The sequence below is a fragment of the Hipposideros armiger genome, unplaced genomic scaffold (assembly GCF_001890085.2).
Source record: "Hipposideros armiger isolate ML-2016 unplaced genomic scaffold, ASM189008v1 scaffold_7, whole genome shotgun sequence".
In the NCBI taxonomy this organism is placed as follows: Eukaryota; Metazoa; Chordata; class Mammalia; order Chiroptera; family Hipposideridae; genus Hipposideros; species Hipposideros armiger.
In genome coordinates, this window is record NW_017731357.1 from 729,912 (window position 1) to 748,495 (window position 18,584).

Genomic DNA, 18,584 nt, shown 5'->3' on the forward strand with positions numbered 1-18,584 from the left:
TGCATGTACTCTGGAGGTATATAATGGGGAGGAAAAATAAACTCGTGGCTGGTTGCTAAGAATGCTTCCAGTCCTCCCGGACCCTCTTTGTCTCTTTGTCTCTTTTTTCCCTTAAACCTCGCCCCCCACTTCAGGTACTGTTCACTGGAACGCCGAGGCAGGACCCCGGCACATTCCCAAGTCAAATAAAGGAACTGAGTCAGTACTTTGTAATATGTATTTGACCACCCACCTGCAGATATTTGTCATCTACCAAGTGGGGGTGGCAGGGGTTAGTACGGACATGGGGCTGGCAAGTGACCAGAGCTTGCACCTGCCACTCAGGAAGCCCTTTGGCCTCCACTGGGGCTATCAGTCAATGGAGTGGCTGAAGCCGGGGTGGGGAGCACTAGGGCTGCCCTCATCAGCTTTAGGATCCACAGGTTAGGATGACTGGTCAGTGTACAGTCTGTGTGTCAGCCAAAGTCTAGCCTGTCACTTCAGGTAGCTCTCCCTACAGAGCAAGGTGCTGTATCTGTTCTACCCTTTCCTAGCCCTGTTCACAGGCTGGTGGGGATAAAATGGCCCATGGCTAAGAGTAGTTTTATGTTGCCACAGGACAATGGGGCATGTAAACCAATCCTTCCCTGGGGCCTGTAGAATTGCCAGAGATTGCCACACTTAGCAGCAGGACATGGATTTTTCCTGAGGTCAAAACTACTTCTCTTCCCCTTTGACTGTTGAGAAATAAAAATAGAATTAATGTAAAAGACATTCAATCAAGCTAGGAGTTTTGTTATTCTTTGGGTGTTGTGTGTTTAGTGTCAGCCAACCATCTTTTTTTTTTTTCTTTTTTTTTTCAAAATAGTCCCCTTTGCAATCCCTAGCTTGGGGGCAGGGTTAGTACACAGAAAGACAACAACATGTAATTTTTTGTTGTTTACAGAACCTGGAAAATTTATTGTTTCTCTTTATTACATTCCTGTTGGTGATATCCTTTATTAGAGCAAGAGACAGCATCTGCTTTTATTGCTTCTTAAAAATCTGTCTATTTTAACATATGCCAGCTCTAGGCTGTTTGAAAGGAAGTCCTATTTTTAAAACATTATCTTGATCTTAGTATTGTTGGCTTACTGTTCCCATACTTTCGCCGAAGCAGTAATGTACCCTTTTTGGTAAAGCCTGGTCTCAGTCATGGGGAAAGTGACGTCGAAGCTCTGGGACATTTTTCTCTAATGTTCACCTTACCTGCATGTATGTAAGGACTGCTTCAGTTAGTCTCCCAGTTCATACTGGGGGCTGCTCATAGCTCTCTTCAGTTCATCATCTCTACAAAAGAACTCACAGCCTCACACTCCTACCTATTTCCCATACCTTACAAACATCTCTGTTATATTCTAGTTCCGACTTTCAGTTAGGCTGTTTTCTCTGCTTCCAGTCTACTGGTTACCATGCCCAAACAATATTAATCACACAATAGTAATCTCTCCAAACCAACCCTCCTAGGCATTTAGATTTCAGGACAGATTTGAGGCTTCTTGATGCCAGGGCCTAGAGGCTGCCCGGGGCCCTCACAAGTCTCCTTTTAACACTCCTGCCTGAAGGTAATGCTTAACAGAAAGGGCTTCCATTTCATGAGTAAAACCATGTCTACCTCAGTGGCTATTTTCAGTATGTGACTCTTTGGGGGAGGAGATTCTGCTCACTCCAAACATGGCCAACGTTGAAGTCAAACAGGTTGGTCGTGGTAGTGGTTGTCTTTCACAGCCTCTTAATCCCTAATTTAAAAATGTTCACTATCAGCTGATGCCCCAGTTTCTTCTCAGCATCTCGCATGATGGTCTTTATTGTGAACTAGGCCAGTTGCAGAAGTGTCAGACCAGGATGCTGGCTTGGTGCCTGTGGACCGAGGGGGACAGGGAGCAAGAAGGAAGGGCTCCCATTCTCACGAACACATCACTGAGCTCTGCAACTTTTCTCTGATTGAAACTGCTTCCCCTTCAGCTCCCAAACAGTTCACTTCCCTGTGTTATTGAATTTGGGCCAGCACTGTTTCTCAGTTCCTACTGTTCTTCTATACTGCACCTAAGCAGAAATGTTTCTTTCAATAGAGCAAGTTCCTTCGATTCCACTACAAAGCAAGAGGATAAGGAGCCAGGAGCCCATACAGAGAGAGAAACGTTCATTTATTAGTCACCTTGTTCAACTGGAACATCACACACACAAAAGCAAGGCCAGTTTAACTTTTTTAGTTTCATTCTTTTCTGTGCTGCTCATGCTGAGAGCAGTCTGGGAAAAGGCGTGCTGAGGAATTTTAAGCCAGCTGCTTATAAATGTTTTTTTAAAAGCATCATTCCCATCTATTTATATTACATTTGTATTCATGGGAAGAAAATCTCTGGCCAGACTCAAAAACCTCTTTGAAAACCTCTGAATCCTGCCTCTACAATTGCAAATGGGTACTTCTGCCCTCCTCCAGACTACAAAGAGGGCTCTCAGGAGCATAGACAAAATGTATGAAGAGTTAAAACTTCATAGAGTTAAACCTCATCAGCATATTCCCTAGTGGTAGTGTGCTGAAATAGTTGGAAGTTCAAGTCAATAGGTGCAAGCCACTGTAACAGTACCAAAGAAAGCCATCTTAATAAGAAGTTTGATAAAACCTGACACCATGTGTCAGTATCGTTTTAAAAATGGATGATCATTTTTATTTCAAAATGTATCCAGTCCTTCAAAAGAATCACAGAAATGATACTTTCCAAATACATGTGGACCACAGAAGGGCTAAGCAGTTGATGTCATCTTGGCATCCTGGTTCCCACAACCTGAGATATGAGGCAATCATGCATTGTCTGATGAACTGTAGGGTCAGAGAGAGCCAGCATTCTGGAAAAGATGATTTTCCACCCATCAGACTAGCCAAGATAAAAAAAACTGATAAAATCCATGTTGTTGAAAGTCTAGGAAAGAGACACTTCAAGAAACAGTTGATGGGAGCAAAGGTTAGTGTAACTTTATAGAACTTTACTTCTCAAAATGTACAAAGCATATACCCTTTGCTACATAAGATTACCCTACTTATATCTCAATTTTTTAAATTTCAAGGAATTAAAACTAAAAAGATTTAACTACAAAAAGGCCACATATTTCTGTTTGAATTTGCACAAAGCATTTCTATACATATCTCATAAGAAATGTAGTGGTTGCTTCTAGGAAGTGAAACTAGCAGGCATTTTATATTTTCCTATGCTTTTGAACTTTTTTTTTAACCACATGATTATATTATTTCTAAAAAATTTTTGAAAACACTAGTTTCAAAATAGATGGCATCTGATTTTCACCCTCTGACTGTGTTGTCCTTGACAATTACCCAACTTCTCTGAGCTTGTTTCACCATCCATAAAATGGGGATACTATCTACCTCATAAAGCTAAGATAGGGAGTAACTCAGATAACAGGCAATAAGCAAGTAACACAGTGCATAAAACAGGCACTCAATAAATGTCACCTCCCCTTAAGCACCAAGAAACCTTGGAAATCCTCTTAATTCAAGCACCTCTTCTTATTAGTAAGAACACTAAAGCCAAAAGGCTTAAGGACTTGCCCAAGGTCAATCAAGTGGTATCCAGGAGAGCCAGGCCCTGATGCCTGGCTTCCTGTGCCCTAATATAAAAACTGATTTCACATGAGCCAAGGAATGACTCTATTACTACCTCATAGCCACACCTCCCTATGCAAGACCAGCCTCCTCCTTTGACCTGCTCAGCAGACTTGATGAATCTGGATTTTTTCCTAAACACCAAATCCACTGTCAACTGAGGGGGTCCTGTCTGGGAACGCAGCCCCAAGGGGGAGCTCCAAGAATGTATTGATCAAAGGCAGCACTAACCTCACAAAGGATCAATAAGGACTTGGATGTGGACGTGTTTTTAAAAATTGTTTGCACCTTACTGCAGCCCTGCCACTCAGGTATCTGTGTGTACACACACACAAACACACACACAAACACTATCCTAACTTCCAGCCCTTTGGCATGAACACAGCACCCACATTGCCTTACAGTTGGGAATTTAAACAAATTTTGTTGAATGAGAAATACTATGTAGGAGCAATGTTTAACAAATGTCCATTCCTTAGCAGTCTGTGTTTAAGCGTGAGGTTCTCCTTTCAGTGATATTTATACATAAGCCATTTGGGACATAGTATCCTAACTAAAATGGAATGACTTTCAAAATGCTTTGTTAGGGATTTGGCGGTGGCTGGTCATTTCTTTATCTGTTTGGATGATTTCTTTAGAAAGAAAGCTTTCTGACTGTTGGGGCTTAGGTTACAGTACACTTACCTCCTTTTCTAATTTCATTCAAAGGGTCCATCTATCTTGTCAAGAGGAACAAAGCCAAGGTGCCTTAAATGCCTACAGGAATGAAATCATGGGTCCTACCAAGGGCAGAGGTCAAAGAGAGAAATGCTGAAAAGGACAGGACAGCACATCAGTCTGTTTGGAACAATAGCAGACAGTGTACAATGATGGATTATTAGATAAGGAATATAGACAACAAAGCCTTAGAAGGAAAGTGAGGGTGATAAATAAAGCTGTGAATAATTTAAGACATTTACGCCTTTCCATATTAACACCGTACATCTGCTTGGAATTTCATAGCTCCAAGTTCATTCACATAAATTACTGTGCAGACAGTTCACTGCTCATTAACAGCCCTTTAGTCCCCATCCTGATCTTGTTGCCATGGCAATGGCTCAGCTCAGGGGATGAATCATAACTGGTCCAAATCAGTGGTCCTCAACTTTGGCTGTACAGTACAGTCACCTGGGGAGCTTTTAAAACAGCCCAATGCCTAGACCCCACCAAGACCAATTACATCACAATCTCTGGGGGTGGAGCTCAGGTATTCACATTAAAACCAAAAGTTCCTCAGGTGAATGTAATGTGGTCTAAGCCAATATGATGATCCCAGGCCCTTTCACCAATTTTTGGGCTAGGGCAGGCCATGTGACCCAGTCAGTTCTAGCCAGTGAGACATCAAAGGAAGTTGGCTGGGGGTAGGGAGTCTGGGAAAGGTTTTATAACCAGATTGAAGGAAAGAGAGACACATAAGGGAAAATTCCTCCACCACTTACTTGCTAACCAGATTCCTTTCTTTATGCATTTTAACAACCCTGAGTAGTTGTGTGAGGAAGTGATGCTTGTGGCTGAGGCTACCATCTTGTTAAAGTAGGAAGATAAGCTGGTGAATGAACTCCAAAGAAATGTAAAGGATGGAAAGGGCCTGGGCCTTGGTGACTTCGTTCAGGATGCTGAGGTCCCTACCCGTTCCTTGAAATGTATACTGACTCCCTCCCTGCCAAATCCTGGTTGTCAGGTATGGAATATCCAGGAGTCACTCAGGTCAATTCACATGCAGCCCCTCTTCACTGCTGAGCTGAGCGTGTGCTCAGATGCCCTGCACAAAGAACAGTCATGCGAAGGATGCCTGGAGATTCACCAGCTTTCTTGTACAGGTGCTGTTGGCAAGTCAGGGGTATTTTATTGATTTGTTCAGTGGTTGGAACATATTAGTAATAAAGCTTAGTGTGTTTCCCACCCCAAACTAGTCTCTAAGCCTGGCTGGGTGCCAAAGGTGCTGTCAGGGGACGCTAAGGGGGACCAGGTAAGGGTGTCTCATAATGGAGAGATTCTGAGCCCTGGGGTCAAACACCAATGCTGCTCCACCCTTATCAGCCTAGATATAACTTTGGGCAAATTATTTGACTTCTCTGAGTTTTGGATTATGCATCTGTAAAATTGATAATATGTCAAAATCATGATGTACTACAATGCCTAACTCAATGCATGGCACATCAGGATCCCTTCCCTTCCCGGAGTGTGACAGATTTTTAGAAACTCATCACTGGGTCAATAATGTTATTTTTCTAGGAACAAGGAATGCAAGCACTTTAGTAAATCTAGTGGTTGTTGGTGGTGACATGGTAAGTGTCCAATAATTCCAGCAGAAATGTGGGAGGAAGGGCTTAGTCACCAAAGTGTGGCAGAGCCTAAAGCTGGCTCCCAGATGTCCCTGCAGCCCTGCAAAGGAAGCCCCATTAGTCTTCCAATTACCAGCACCAGGGTCTTACCCTATAGTCATCCTTACAGACTCTAACTTCCTAGAGGACAACACCTTGTCCTCTAACCCTCCTCTCTATTCTCTTTCTTACCTCATCCCAGTCAGCACTCAATAAATGTTAGTACAAATGGGGGGAAAGCTAAAGGTTCTAGGAGACTGTCAGTTCTCAAAGCCATAAAATGCTGCAGCATTTGCCCTGGAGAGGTGTTCCCTCTGGACTGTGAAGGAGGGTTAGGGACCATTATGTTACCTACATCTGTAAATACAGGATTAACAGATGAAAGGATGTTTTTGTTAAACTGTGACAAGTCACCCAGTGCCTTACCTTCCTTTACTATGGAAACCAGGAAGGAACACAGACTTCCTAGCAGTTACAGAAACTGACCAAGAAAACCACTTAATCACTGGGAGAAAAATCAGCCAGTTTCCGCAATCTCTCTGAAATCCTATTAACAACAACAAAATCCATCTTCATTAGCATCTTCAACTTTGCCCTCAGAGCTTCATCCCAGGGGAACAGTGAATTACACTATAAAATAATGAATGGAAACTTAAGTCATTTCCACCCACCCAGCACTGCTTTTCCTCCTCCTCTGGACTGCACAGTGCAGAAAGCTGCATTTTTCCAACTCACACACAGTTTGGAGAAACGCATCCCCAGGCCACTAGCTAGACTCCTAAGGCCAGCATTATGCAAAACAAACTCTTCCCTCAACCCAACGTGCAGGCCATACACTGACCCAGATACTGAACACATTTTGAGATCATTTAAGCCCCATTTTAGCATCTCAGGGTATATGCTTCACAGAGAAAGAACAAAAAAAATGGGGAGAGTGTCTTTGCACAAAGCTTCTGCAGTCACAGCCAAAGCTGCTACTGCCAATCTAAGGTTCCATCTCTCAAATGGATGGGGCAAAGTGGAAAAAGTCAAGCCCTGAGGTCTTGTTGGCACTAGAGGAGGCTGACCAGGCAGCTTTTGGGACCTGATGTAAATGGGATATGGTCAAATATCTTGCAAACCGGGGGGAGGTGCCACATGAGCCAGGAGAAAAGCTAAGTCCATGAGACACACAAATGTGCAAAAACTGTTGTAAGAGAGGCCTGACTATGCCTGTATGCTTGGGAACTCAGAAGGAAAGCCCTGGAGTCTGCACATCATAGAGACAGAGGCAGAGAAGAAATATAAAACAGATTGGGGGGAGGTAGGATAAGAGTCAATAACTTTCCACCAATCCCTGCTGTTGGCTTTCTCTGTGCCTGCAAACATTGTTGCAAAAAAGTTTCCCCACAGGACAGATTGGCATCAAGATAGAGTCATAATCATCAAACTCTAATATCTCCGAAATCCTGTGCTTTTCATGTCAACTCCCAGGCTCAAGTTCCATTATGACTTTCAAACCTTCTGATACCCCTCTGATAGACCTCTGATACCCCTCTTCCCTCTCCCACTTCCCCAATTCTCAACACATGGATGACCTTACCTCCTACTTCAAAGAGGGGACTGGGAGTGGGGAGACCTGGGTTCTGCCTCAGCCATATTTAACCCCTCTCAGCTCAGGGTCCTGCCCTGAGGAAGCAGGTGACTAAGCTGGAGATCCCAATGACTCTTCCAAATTCTACCAGCAGCGCTTTCCCACCGTTCAGGTCTATTCTGACAGGGTGAGATCTGGAACAGCATCACCCCCCTTCCCCTGCAGGCTTGTCAAAGCTCCCCAAGACATTTCCCTGCCCCACCCTGCCCTGGGCGACCTTACCCGGATCCGCCCCCCGGGAAGCGGGTGGGGGTCTACGTGGCGCTGTCGGCCTCCGTCTCCAGCAGCGTCTCCTCATCTACCGCCGGCTCGGCGTCGCCCTCCTCTCCGATGCGAGGGTAGGCCAGCAGACGCATGGCCGGAGCACAAGCAGCCTCCACCTGGCGCACCTGCTCTCGGCTCAGGCGCTCACGCCAGGCGTGCACAGCCTCCCGGGCGTCGCGCGCCGACAGGTGGAAGGGCCGGTCCGCGCCATAGGCCGCGCCTCGAGTCATGTTCACCGCGAAAGCGTCCAGAGCGGCCAGTGCGCGCAGCCCGGCGAAGCGCAGCAGGCGGCGCAGCTGGGCGCGCGGCTGCCGCACCAGGTCCTCGTAGCGCAGCCTCAGGTAGCGGCGCTGCAGCCAGGCGGGAGCCCCGCGCGCGAAGAGCAGGTCGCGCAGCCAGGCTTCGCAGATCACCTCGAGAGCGCCGGTCAGGAAGAAGTCGGTGCGTGGCGCGGCTGGTAGCGCGCGGGACGGGCCGCCAGGGCGAGCGCCCACGCCGTGCGCCAGCAGCACGCGGTGGAAGCGGTCGCCCCTCTGGCGGGTGCGCAGCACCTGGATGCTCTCGCGCAGCAGCCCCTGCCGGGACTTCAGGCGTGAGTTGTGCACTGCTCGTGGGTCGCGGAAAAGCTGCACCACTTTCAGGTTGAGGCCGGGGTCACGCAGCAGGGGCACCAGCACGCCCAAATCGAGGAGGCGCACGTCCTTGATGACCACCACCGGGTACTTGCGGCACTCGGCCTCCAGGGCGCGCAGAGCCACGGGTGGGCAGCTGCGCTCGCAGGCGGCGTCCTCGACGAGGCCGACCTCGGCCCGGGTACGGGTCGCGCCGGGGCACAGGGGCGGCGAGCAGATGACCTTGTTGGTCCGCCAGCGAAAGAGGGCAGCCGTGGTGAGATTGGCCGTGCCCGGGGTGCGCGCGGCTGGGTCCCCCGGTGGCGCATACAGCTGCAACACCGAGAAGTCACAGCGGAAAAGTGAGCGCAGCATGTCGCGCAGCGCGCCCTGCAGGCTCTCAGCGTCTCCCGGATACAGAGCCTGCCAGAGATGCCACATGGGCTCGTACAAGTAGAAAACGTCCGGGTGCTGATTAAAAAGCTCGCCCAGGAATGAAGAGCCGGTGCGCCAGGTGGCATGCACATAGATGTGCTGCTTCTCACCAGACACCGACTCCCTGACTGCGCTGCTGAGGTTGCCCGGGGACCAGGGGGACTGGCCCGCACCCTCCTCCGCGGCGGACCGCGCCTCCGCCCCCTGCTCACGCTCTCCCGCTGCCGCCGCCTCCAGGCTCCACACTCCCAGGCTGCGCTGTAGGCCTGGGCAGTGCCCGGCTCCCTTGTCCGCGTCACGGCCGCCGTCCAGTACCGAGGGGACGAGCAGCAGCACCAGTGTGTACAGCACTAACAACAGCGCAAACTTGCAGTACTCTCGGCGCCGCCGCCTCCGGCCCTTCATCGTTCACCGCCCCCCAACCCCCCAGCGGGTGGGGCACTAGTCCTCTCCCCTTCCTCAGAAATCCCGTCCTGAGTCCGCTCCTCCGGCCTCTTTGGGCCCCTCTGCGCTGGTAGGAGTGGAGCCAGAAGGGCTGTGCATCCACAAGGGGAAACTGGGAGGCGGTGGTGCTAGTGGAGGCGCCCCTGCAGTCTCTCCGCTCAGCTGCTGGAGAGTCGCTTATTGGCCGCCTTGGCAGCCACCCGCCCCGCCTTCAACCCGGCAGCTTCTCCCCGCCTCCCTACACGCCCGGGTTCGCCCAAGGCTCGGCCAGATCTGGGTGGAGTTCCGGTGGGGTGGGGACACCAGCTGGGGCGCACTGAGCCAGACCCCACCTTTCCTCAGCCCTTCTGCAATGAAGTCAAGCCTTCATGAATTAACTTCAGCCAAGGGAGTGGCTCGTGTGTATGGAATGTACACAGTGAGGGGTTGTGGACCCCACCTGGAGGACTCTATTGCCGCTCCTGTTTGATGTGCCCTGCCTGGCCATCTCTATCATAGGCAGACTCGCCACCACACTATTTACAGCCCCTGTAATATAGATAGGAGCCCCTGGTCACTATCTACATCCAGAGCCCCCATCAGCCCCATTATGGGTATTACTAAGTTCTGGATGGAGAACTCCTCCACTAAGATAAAGATATAGGATTGCACCTTGCATGGTGGTCCAAAGGAATCTGAGGTACTAACTGCATTCATGCAGCACATTTAATTGTCAAGGCATAGACTTCATGAAATTTTAAGTGTCGTGTTCCTTAGGGTTTTGCCCCCTGAGGGGCATGCACACTTTACAGACATTCTGAGGATCCATGTACTCATTTGTAAAATTTGATGATTTTTAGTGCCTCTGTGCCTCCTGGTGCTGAGAGATTTGGGGGTCATTTGTTACTACATCATAACGAAGCCTATTCTGAAACACATGAGCCAAAAAAAAAATTACGGAATCAGAGTGGGAAGATCGTGGAATTTCTCTGGAGCTCCGTGTTTAAAAGGACCCAAAAGAAGGAACATATACTCAAGGATGAATGAAAAAGTGACAGGAAATCCAAGAGGCAGATTAAGCTCAGAGTTCCTGAAATCCAAAAGAGAACTAACAAGGATAATGTTTGCCCTGTTTCAGCAGGATAACGAACAAGGATAATGAACACCCCCTTGAGGAAGGTGTTGTAAGGTTAATGGAAGATAGAAAGCAAATCTCATCTCCACCAGAGGACGGTGTTCAAATTGGAAAAGTCAGAACATCTCCAAAAGATCTCCTCTGGTCTTTTTCATCACAGAAACTACTGCACCTCTAGCTCAAGCATTCACTTTCTGTCCACAATCCTCTCTCCGTTCAGCCACTTGTTCAAATCTTCTCTACACTCCAACCTCAATGACCACTACCCCAACTTTCTTCTCCAGTTTTCATAGTCAGCAAAAGACCCCATTAATCACCACTTCTCCTTCCTGTTAATTTAACCACATTTTCTTAACCAGATTATTCTCACCAGTGTAAGAATTATACATAGGTATATGTCTCTCCCTTTTATTTATTTGTTTATTTTAAAGATTTTATTGGGGAATCAGGGGAAGGGGAACAGACAAGTTGCTGTTGTTTTTTGTTCTTCAGTCTAGTTGTGGAGGATGTTGCTTCACTGGCCCACGCTGGCACCATCATTGCGCTCTTCCCGGGCGAGGCAGATCAGTCGCTGGCCTCTGGACGGCTGCTCACTGCGGCTGCTGGCCGCTCACACTGGCTGCCGGCTACACATGGTAGCCCATGGCAGCCCACTGCAGCAGGGTACTGCAGCCTACACTGTCGTCGGCGACTCACAGCAGCCCAGCTCCAGGTTGAGCTGTTGTTCAGCATCTTAGCTGTAGAGGGCAGTGTCACTGGCTCTCATATGTGGGATCCGAACCGGGGCCCTCTGGGGTCCCAAGCCAGTTTAAGAAGCCAGTTAAGTCCCAACATGCCACTCGGCCAGCCCTGTCTCTCCCTTTTAAAAAGTCCCATTGATTCACCTCCTCCTCTGGCACAGCTGCTGCTGACACATACAACACATTCATAGAAATCCGAAAGTGCACCCCCAGACAGATAAATTGCAAAAAGGGGGCTGACCGCATTGGAAAAATTACCCTTTCCTTCAGGCCACAGTTTATAAATTGAGTGCAGAACCTGCCTGAATTCCAGCCAGCACTTGCATCCCTCTGCCAGGCACCTTGCCACACCTTTGTCCTGCTGCCACTGGTTTCTCTGCCCACACCTCACAGCCCAACTTCTTGGTGGATTTGTCCATACTTGATCTGTCCATACTTGATCTGTCCCTGCTTTCATCTCCTACTCATTCCTTAGCATACTCCAGTCTGGATTCTGCTCCCATATTGCTACCTAAGCAGCTCTTTCTAAGCTTATCAATGGCTTCCATGTTATTGATCCAGAGGACATTTTCACATCTCACCTTATTTGACCTTTCAATAACATTTAACACTGTTGACAGCTCCCACCTTCAAATTCTTCTTTAAACTACTATGACATCACACATGCCTGGTTCTCCTCCAATTTCAGAGCTGCACCTTCAGAGCACAGTGTTTGGGAGACCGAGCTCTGTATAACAGAGATCCTAATAGTACCTACCTTGCAGGTTATTGTAAGAATTAAATGTTATAAGATAGATGATAGATAGATAGATAGATAGATACATACATACATACATAGATGAATAGATACATACAAGAACAGTGCATGACATGGAGTGAGCTTCAAGTATTATGAGTTACTGTCATTGTTGCTGTGGGAAGCTCATCATCCTCCACCTGGTTATTCAATGTTAGAATTTATTCTGGCTCTGCCATAGGCCCATTTTCATCTCACTCGATGTCTTTTAAAAAAAAACATGGCCGAGACCTCTCCTTGGAGCTCCAGATCTAGAAATCCAGTTGTCTACTTGACATTTCTTCTTGCCTCAAGGTCATCTCAATTTTGATTTGTGATTGGGAAAACCCTCTAGTCTATTATGCAATTAGAAATTTAGGAGTTGGTCTTGGTGCCTCCCTCTTCTTCAGCCCCCCTTCCTCAATCCAATTCATCACCAAGTCAGGTTGGTTTTACCTCCTCAGATCCCTTCAATCCATCCATTTTCTTCATGCCACTACTACCACTCTAGTCCAGGTGACTACTTTCTGTCCCCTAGAGCATTGTAAAAACTGCGTAGCCAGTTTTTATTTTCCACTATGCCTTCCTCTGATTTTGAATCAGTAATTTACTCCAGTCATGTCACTCCTCTGCTTGCAATCTGTCATGGCCCCCAATTGGTCTTTGGATAAAGACTCAAATAATTAAGGCTTGTAACTTCTATTGCTAGGGGTTGTTATAGAGAGAACCACATGCCCAAACTTCCATCACTTGTACTAAAGCCCATGATACCAAAACTAGATTTAATAACTGACCTAATTGCTGTTTCAACTTCTCCCAGAAATATAATCTAAATCAACCAGTCTGTAAGTTTCTAGTAAATACTAATGAGGTAGTCTGTCATGTGAGTCCTCTCCATTCTCCATAGAAAGAAGAGGCAATCTGCATGATAAAATCCCGTGCCATTTGTCCCCCCCCCCAAAGATGTCCTGGTGTAAATATAATTCTTTCTTTTCTTTTGTTAATAGCTCCCTTGCCCCACCCTTCTTCCTATAAAAACCCTCCATTTTGTAGAACCCTTCAGAGTTCCCTTCTAGTTGCTAGATGGGATGCTGCTCAATTCATGAATCGCTTAATAAAGCCAATTAGATCTTCAAGTTTATTCAGTTGAATTTTGTTTTTTAACAGGGTCTTCCTGAATGCCAGAGTTTATCATGGTGTCATGCACTTAGTAGATAATATGTTTCTGTTACCTGGTTGACTGCTGGGGGAAAGCACTTTTACATTTGGTCTTTGAAAGTAAACCACTGACTATTTTTATTGAGGGAGTAAGGAATATTAACAGAAATGACTTCAAAACATAATTTTGCTAGGGTCCAGAGGATTGAGATTGAGGCAAGAAGACCTACAGTGAAAAGAGAGAAGTAGATGGCTGTAGGAAAGGAAGGGATGGATAGAGGCTGGGAGAGCAGAATGTGCAGGCTTGGGTGAGGGAAAATGAGACCAACGGTTTGGGCTGGAAAATAGAAAAAAACATTGCCTTTGAGTTATTTATTCTGGTACCTTCTCACTTTTTCATGAGGTTTCAAACATTATAAACGGGGCTGTTAAACTCTCATCTTTAATACTTTAAATACCCTAGATCTGGAGATTAACTTTCTCAAAAATAACTGGTTTGTTTTTCTTTTGGATTTTTCCATATTTTGACATTTACTTAAAAATATTTATTTAAAAAATATTTTTATTAAAATACAGCTAACATACAATATTATATTAGTTTCAGGGGTACACCATAGTTATTCAACATTTGTACACTGCAAGAAGTGATTGCCATGACAAGTCCAGCAACATCTGACACTGTACCATGCTATCACAATGAAATTGACTATATTCCCTATGCTGTACATTATATCCCTGAGATTTACTTGTTTTATACCAGAAAATTTGAACCTTTTATTCCCTTTAACATTTTCCCCCCTTTTTAAATGTTTCAATTACAGTCAACATTCAATATTATTTTATATTAATTTCAGGCATAGAGCATAGTGGTTAGACATTTATATAACTTAAGAAGTGATCCCCCTGACTAGTCTAGTACCCACCTGGCACTATACATAGTTAGTACCATATTATTGACTATATTCCCTATGCTGCATTACATCCCCATGACTATTTTGTAACTACCAATTTGTAGTCTTATTGACATCACCTTTTTCACCCCAACATCCCTCCCATCTGGCAACTATCAAAATGCTCTCTGTATCTATGAATTGTTTTCTGTTTTGTTTGTTTATTTTGTTCTTTAGATTCCAAATATAAGTGAAATCACATTGCATCTGTCTTTCTCTATCTGACATACTCCACTCAACACAATACCATCCAGGTCCATCCATGCCACCGCAGATCGCAAGAACCCATTCCCTTTCATGGCCTAGCAATGTTCCATTGTATATATATGTACCACCTACTCTTTATCCATTCATCCACTGATGGGCACCCAGAAGGCCTCCACAACTTGGCCATTGTAATGTGCTGTAATGAACATATGGATGCATTCATGCCCTCGAAGTAGCATTTTGCATTTCTTTGGATAAATACCCAGAATTGGATTACTGGGTCCTTTCATTGTCTCTTGTTATAGCCTTTGTTTTAAAGTCTATTTTGTCTGGTATAAGTATTGCTACTCCTGTTTTTTTGTTTGTTTGTTTGTTTTTGTTTTATTGCTGTTGTTTGTTTCCATTTTCATGCAATATCTCTTTCCCATCCCTTTAACTTTCTTTTGATCTGAAGTGAGTCTCTTGTAAGCAGCAGATGTAAGGGTCTTGTTTTCTTATACATTCAGCCACCTTATTTTTTTATTTGAGCATTTACTTCATTTATATTGAAAATGATTGTTTATAGATATGTAGTTATTACCATTTTATAATTCATATTCTTTATCTTTTTTTCTCATCTTAAAATTAGTCTTGGACAAATGGAAAGACATTCCTTTATCTTGGTTATGACGAGTCAATATCATAAAGAAAATTCACCTCCCTAAGTTATTTTAAAAATGTACCACACGTTCAATAAAAATACCAATAAGCTTTTATTCTGGACCTAGACAAATTGATACTAAACTTTATACAGAAAAATAAATTTGCAAGAAAAGCTAAAATCAAGAGATGTGCCTTGCCTAAAGCCATGACTCTGATGGGGTTATCCCACACCTATGACTGATTAATGCAGGATTGTAAGACTGCAGCCTTCTCACCTTAACTTCAGACAGCTCTAAATGGCCATGCCATCTTCGGAGCTCCCTATCAGCAGTTCTCAACCTTCCTAATGCCGTGACCCCTTAATACAGTTCCTCATGTTGTGGTGACCCCCAACCATAAAATTATTTTCCTTGCTATTCTATAACTGTAACTTTGCTACTGTTATGAATCATAATGTAAATATCTTTTTGTTTTCTGATAGTCTTAGGCGACCCCTGTGAAAGGGTCATTCGACCCCCAAAGGGGTCACGATCCACAGGTTGAGAACCGCTGCTCTATAGGCTCAACAGAGACACCATTGAAACTGCATCATAGCTCCACCTGTCTCTTGACCCAATCCTGTTTCCTTTTCATCCCTTTACTTCCACAGGTGTTGATCCTAAGAGGGTTTCTTCATCAAACTCCTGCAGCTTCTAAATCTGAGTTCAAGTTCTCTCTGCCTGAAATGCCCTTTGCCCACATCTCAGTCTATGATATCCCATTTGGATTTGAAGCTCACATATGAAGTCCCTTTAACAGAATTAATGATTCAATTTCTGGGTTCCCATGAAATCTTGTGCACACCTGCATGAAAATACCTCTTACATACTGTTTAAGTTTGTTCCCCTTAGCAGATGGACTCTAAGCTCTGCAAGAAAACTTGAAATATAGATGTTTAATTAATGTTTGGTTTGAACTAGTGAATTTAATACCCCTGGTATAGATAGCACATCAAGGTGAGACTACTGGTTATACACACCAAATAATGAATTTTAATTAGATGTTGTACTCTAGGTTAGAAACCAGGGAAGCAAACATTAATGTGTTGAGCTTAAAGAAAGAGAGAAGTACCTAATTAAAAGAACTAATTTGGGAAACAGAGAGAAATGAGAGGCCTGCATGGAAGGGGAAAAAAATGAAGAGAAATCAGAGGTGGATATTATTTTAAGACAAATTTGCCCACTTTAGCATTTTGTCCTTGCTGTTCTATTTTTGTATATAGGCAGGCTAATGTGACCTGACGTCAAATGAGATAATATCTGGTAAAAACACTATGCAACTAGGCATTAAAGAAGTTGAAAATTTTTACTGTCTATATTAGTTATGATTTATTATTCTTAGTCTTTTATAGATGCAACTTCTTGATAAATGCCTTTTTGTAAATGAATTCAAGATGTAGATAAAGAAAAAAATGAGATAAACACAATTCTATTATAGTCACTTAGCTCACTGGTCCATCCAGACAATTTATCCATATTCTATAAAATGTCACCATCTGCTGGAGGAAAAAAATATGTACAATTCAACTTTGTTGTGTGAAGTGTTATTTTCTGTAGTTGACATGATTAACTACTTAGAACTATAGAACTTTCCTTTTAGCAAGATGATTATACTAGTTCAACCAGTGAATAATTACCAGATCATATAGGCAAATATTAGTCACCACTCTGCTTTGTTTGAGGACAAGCTTTCTTCAATGGGCAATTCAGATAAAGTATTCTTTAAAATTACTTAACAAGCAGCTACTTCTCAGGATCACTTGCCCCATGTTTTCAGCTGTTTGCAGTTAGCACTTGATATAGAAGTATTAGGTATTAAAATTAGCTACTGTACAGGTGGGACTTCCAAAATGGCTTAGTGAGAAGCTCAACAAATCCCTTCCTCAAAAAGCAATGATAGATAGGATTTCTGGTAAGATGGCGGAATAGACAGACGCTGTGCCGACTGCCTCCCAGGATCACACCAAAATTACAAATAATTTATAAGGTATTCAACCTTGGAAGTTCCCTGGACACTAGATGAGCAGAACCTCTAAATGAAGGACTTATGGAGGAGGCCACATCGAGTCTGGTAGGAGGGGTGGAGACGAGAGAGGGCGAACCCCGTGAGGGACACCTCAGTGGTGGGAAGGCTTCTCCGGTTGGGGGAGAGACCCTCCGGCCCCACACCGCGCTCACCACCCCAGAGTTACGTTGCGGGGAAGAGGAGTTCTATGATAGCTGGAAGGAGAAAATAGTGAGGACTCTCTTTGCTCGGCTCGGTGAGGCTGGGAGCGGCTGGAGAAACAGTGGAGCTGGCAAACCAACTCGCTCGCTGGTGAGCACTCACCCAGTTCCTGGTGGAGGGAGTAGCTTTGTGAACGGGGCCCAGGAGGCTGTGGGGAAGGACTGAACTGAGTGCCTTTGGCGCGGAGGCTGGAGATTTTGGGGACCATTGTTTCCCTGGTGTGGAGCTTGCACATGAGGAGTGCACAAGAGGGCACCATTTTTTCAGGGCTGGGCCCTCCCAGAGAGGCTCAGGTCTGGGACTGCATTGGTCTGCTGGAATTGGCGCAGGAGTGCGTGTGTGTGCACGTGCATGCGGCCTTGGATCCCCACCCTCCACACTGCTTGTGTTGCGAAGCCAGGGAAATGCCTGGCAGGTGCACTCTGACTCCAACAGATTGCTTATTGAGACCCGGGAGTGCACGGCTCGCCTTCGGTCCCCGATTACCGCACTGTGTGCAGAGTGGCCTGGGTGGCGATTGGTTGTTGGGCTGTTCGGCCTGATCTGTGAATGGCTGATTGGGACAGGCTGAGACTGGGAGTTTTCCTGGAGGTGTAGGGCTGTGAGCTGTGCACCTGCATGATTCATGATTCGGCTGGGGCTTTCCTGGCGAGTTTGTGTGGGCTGGCTGCTGATGCAGGAGTGCATGCTGCTCTGACTTGGTGGGGGCCACTGACCACACCCTGTGGTGCCTTGGGGGCCTGCCCCACCCACCTAGAGCTGTGTTGCCAGGGACACCCTGAGCCCCTGGTGCCTGGCCCTTACCTCCACAGACCACAGAGGGTTTTTTGCAGCAGCAGACAGCCTGCAACAACTTGTGAGGATTTTTGGTGGTGATCACGGTTCCAGAGCACACAGCAATTAATTGTGGGAAACTCACTTCAAGTCTAGAGGGAAGTCGGCACATGACACACTGAGCCCTTCCCCCCAACAGCTGGTGCTGAATCACCCAGAGTCTCTCTACTGGTGAGCAAGTGGTCTGCACATTAAGGCAGGTGGGAGCCGCTCCCTTTTTTTTTCATTTTTCTTTTTATTTTCCTCTCTTTCTCTTTTTTCTTTTTCTTTCTTTTTTTCTTTTTTCTAGGTGATCTGATACATCAAATCAATCAGAGTGACAGCCAGAATGAAGAAACAAAGAAACATGTTCCAAGTAAAAGATCAGAAGAAACCTCAAGAAATGCAACTAAATGAAACAGAGACATCCAACCTTTCAGAGACAGAGTTTAGAACACTGATGATAAGAATGTTTCAGGAACTTAAGGAGGACATAAAGAAGGATACAGTAATCATAAAAAACAACCAGGTAG

General features: G+C 45.5%; 1 protein-coding gene across 1 annotated transcript in view; it reads right to left on the minus strand.

The window, feature by feature from the left end:
* The window catches only part of CHST7 (carbohydrate sulfotransferase 7), a 25,239-nt gene extending 15,670 nt beyond the window's left edge, over positions 1-9,569 (minus strand). Inside the window, exon 1 of the mRNA XM_019649524.1 lies at positions 7,856-9,569. Within this exon, the coding sequence (XP_019505069.1) occupies positions 7,888-9,348 (1,461 nt within the window). The 5' untranslated portion in view covers positions 9,349-9,569 and the 3' untranslated portion in view covers positions 7,856-7,887. The remainder of the gene's footprint in view (positions 1-7,855) is intronic.
* Between the last annotated feature and the right edge of the window lie 9,015 nt (positions 9,570-18,584).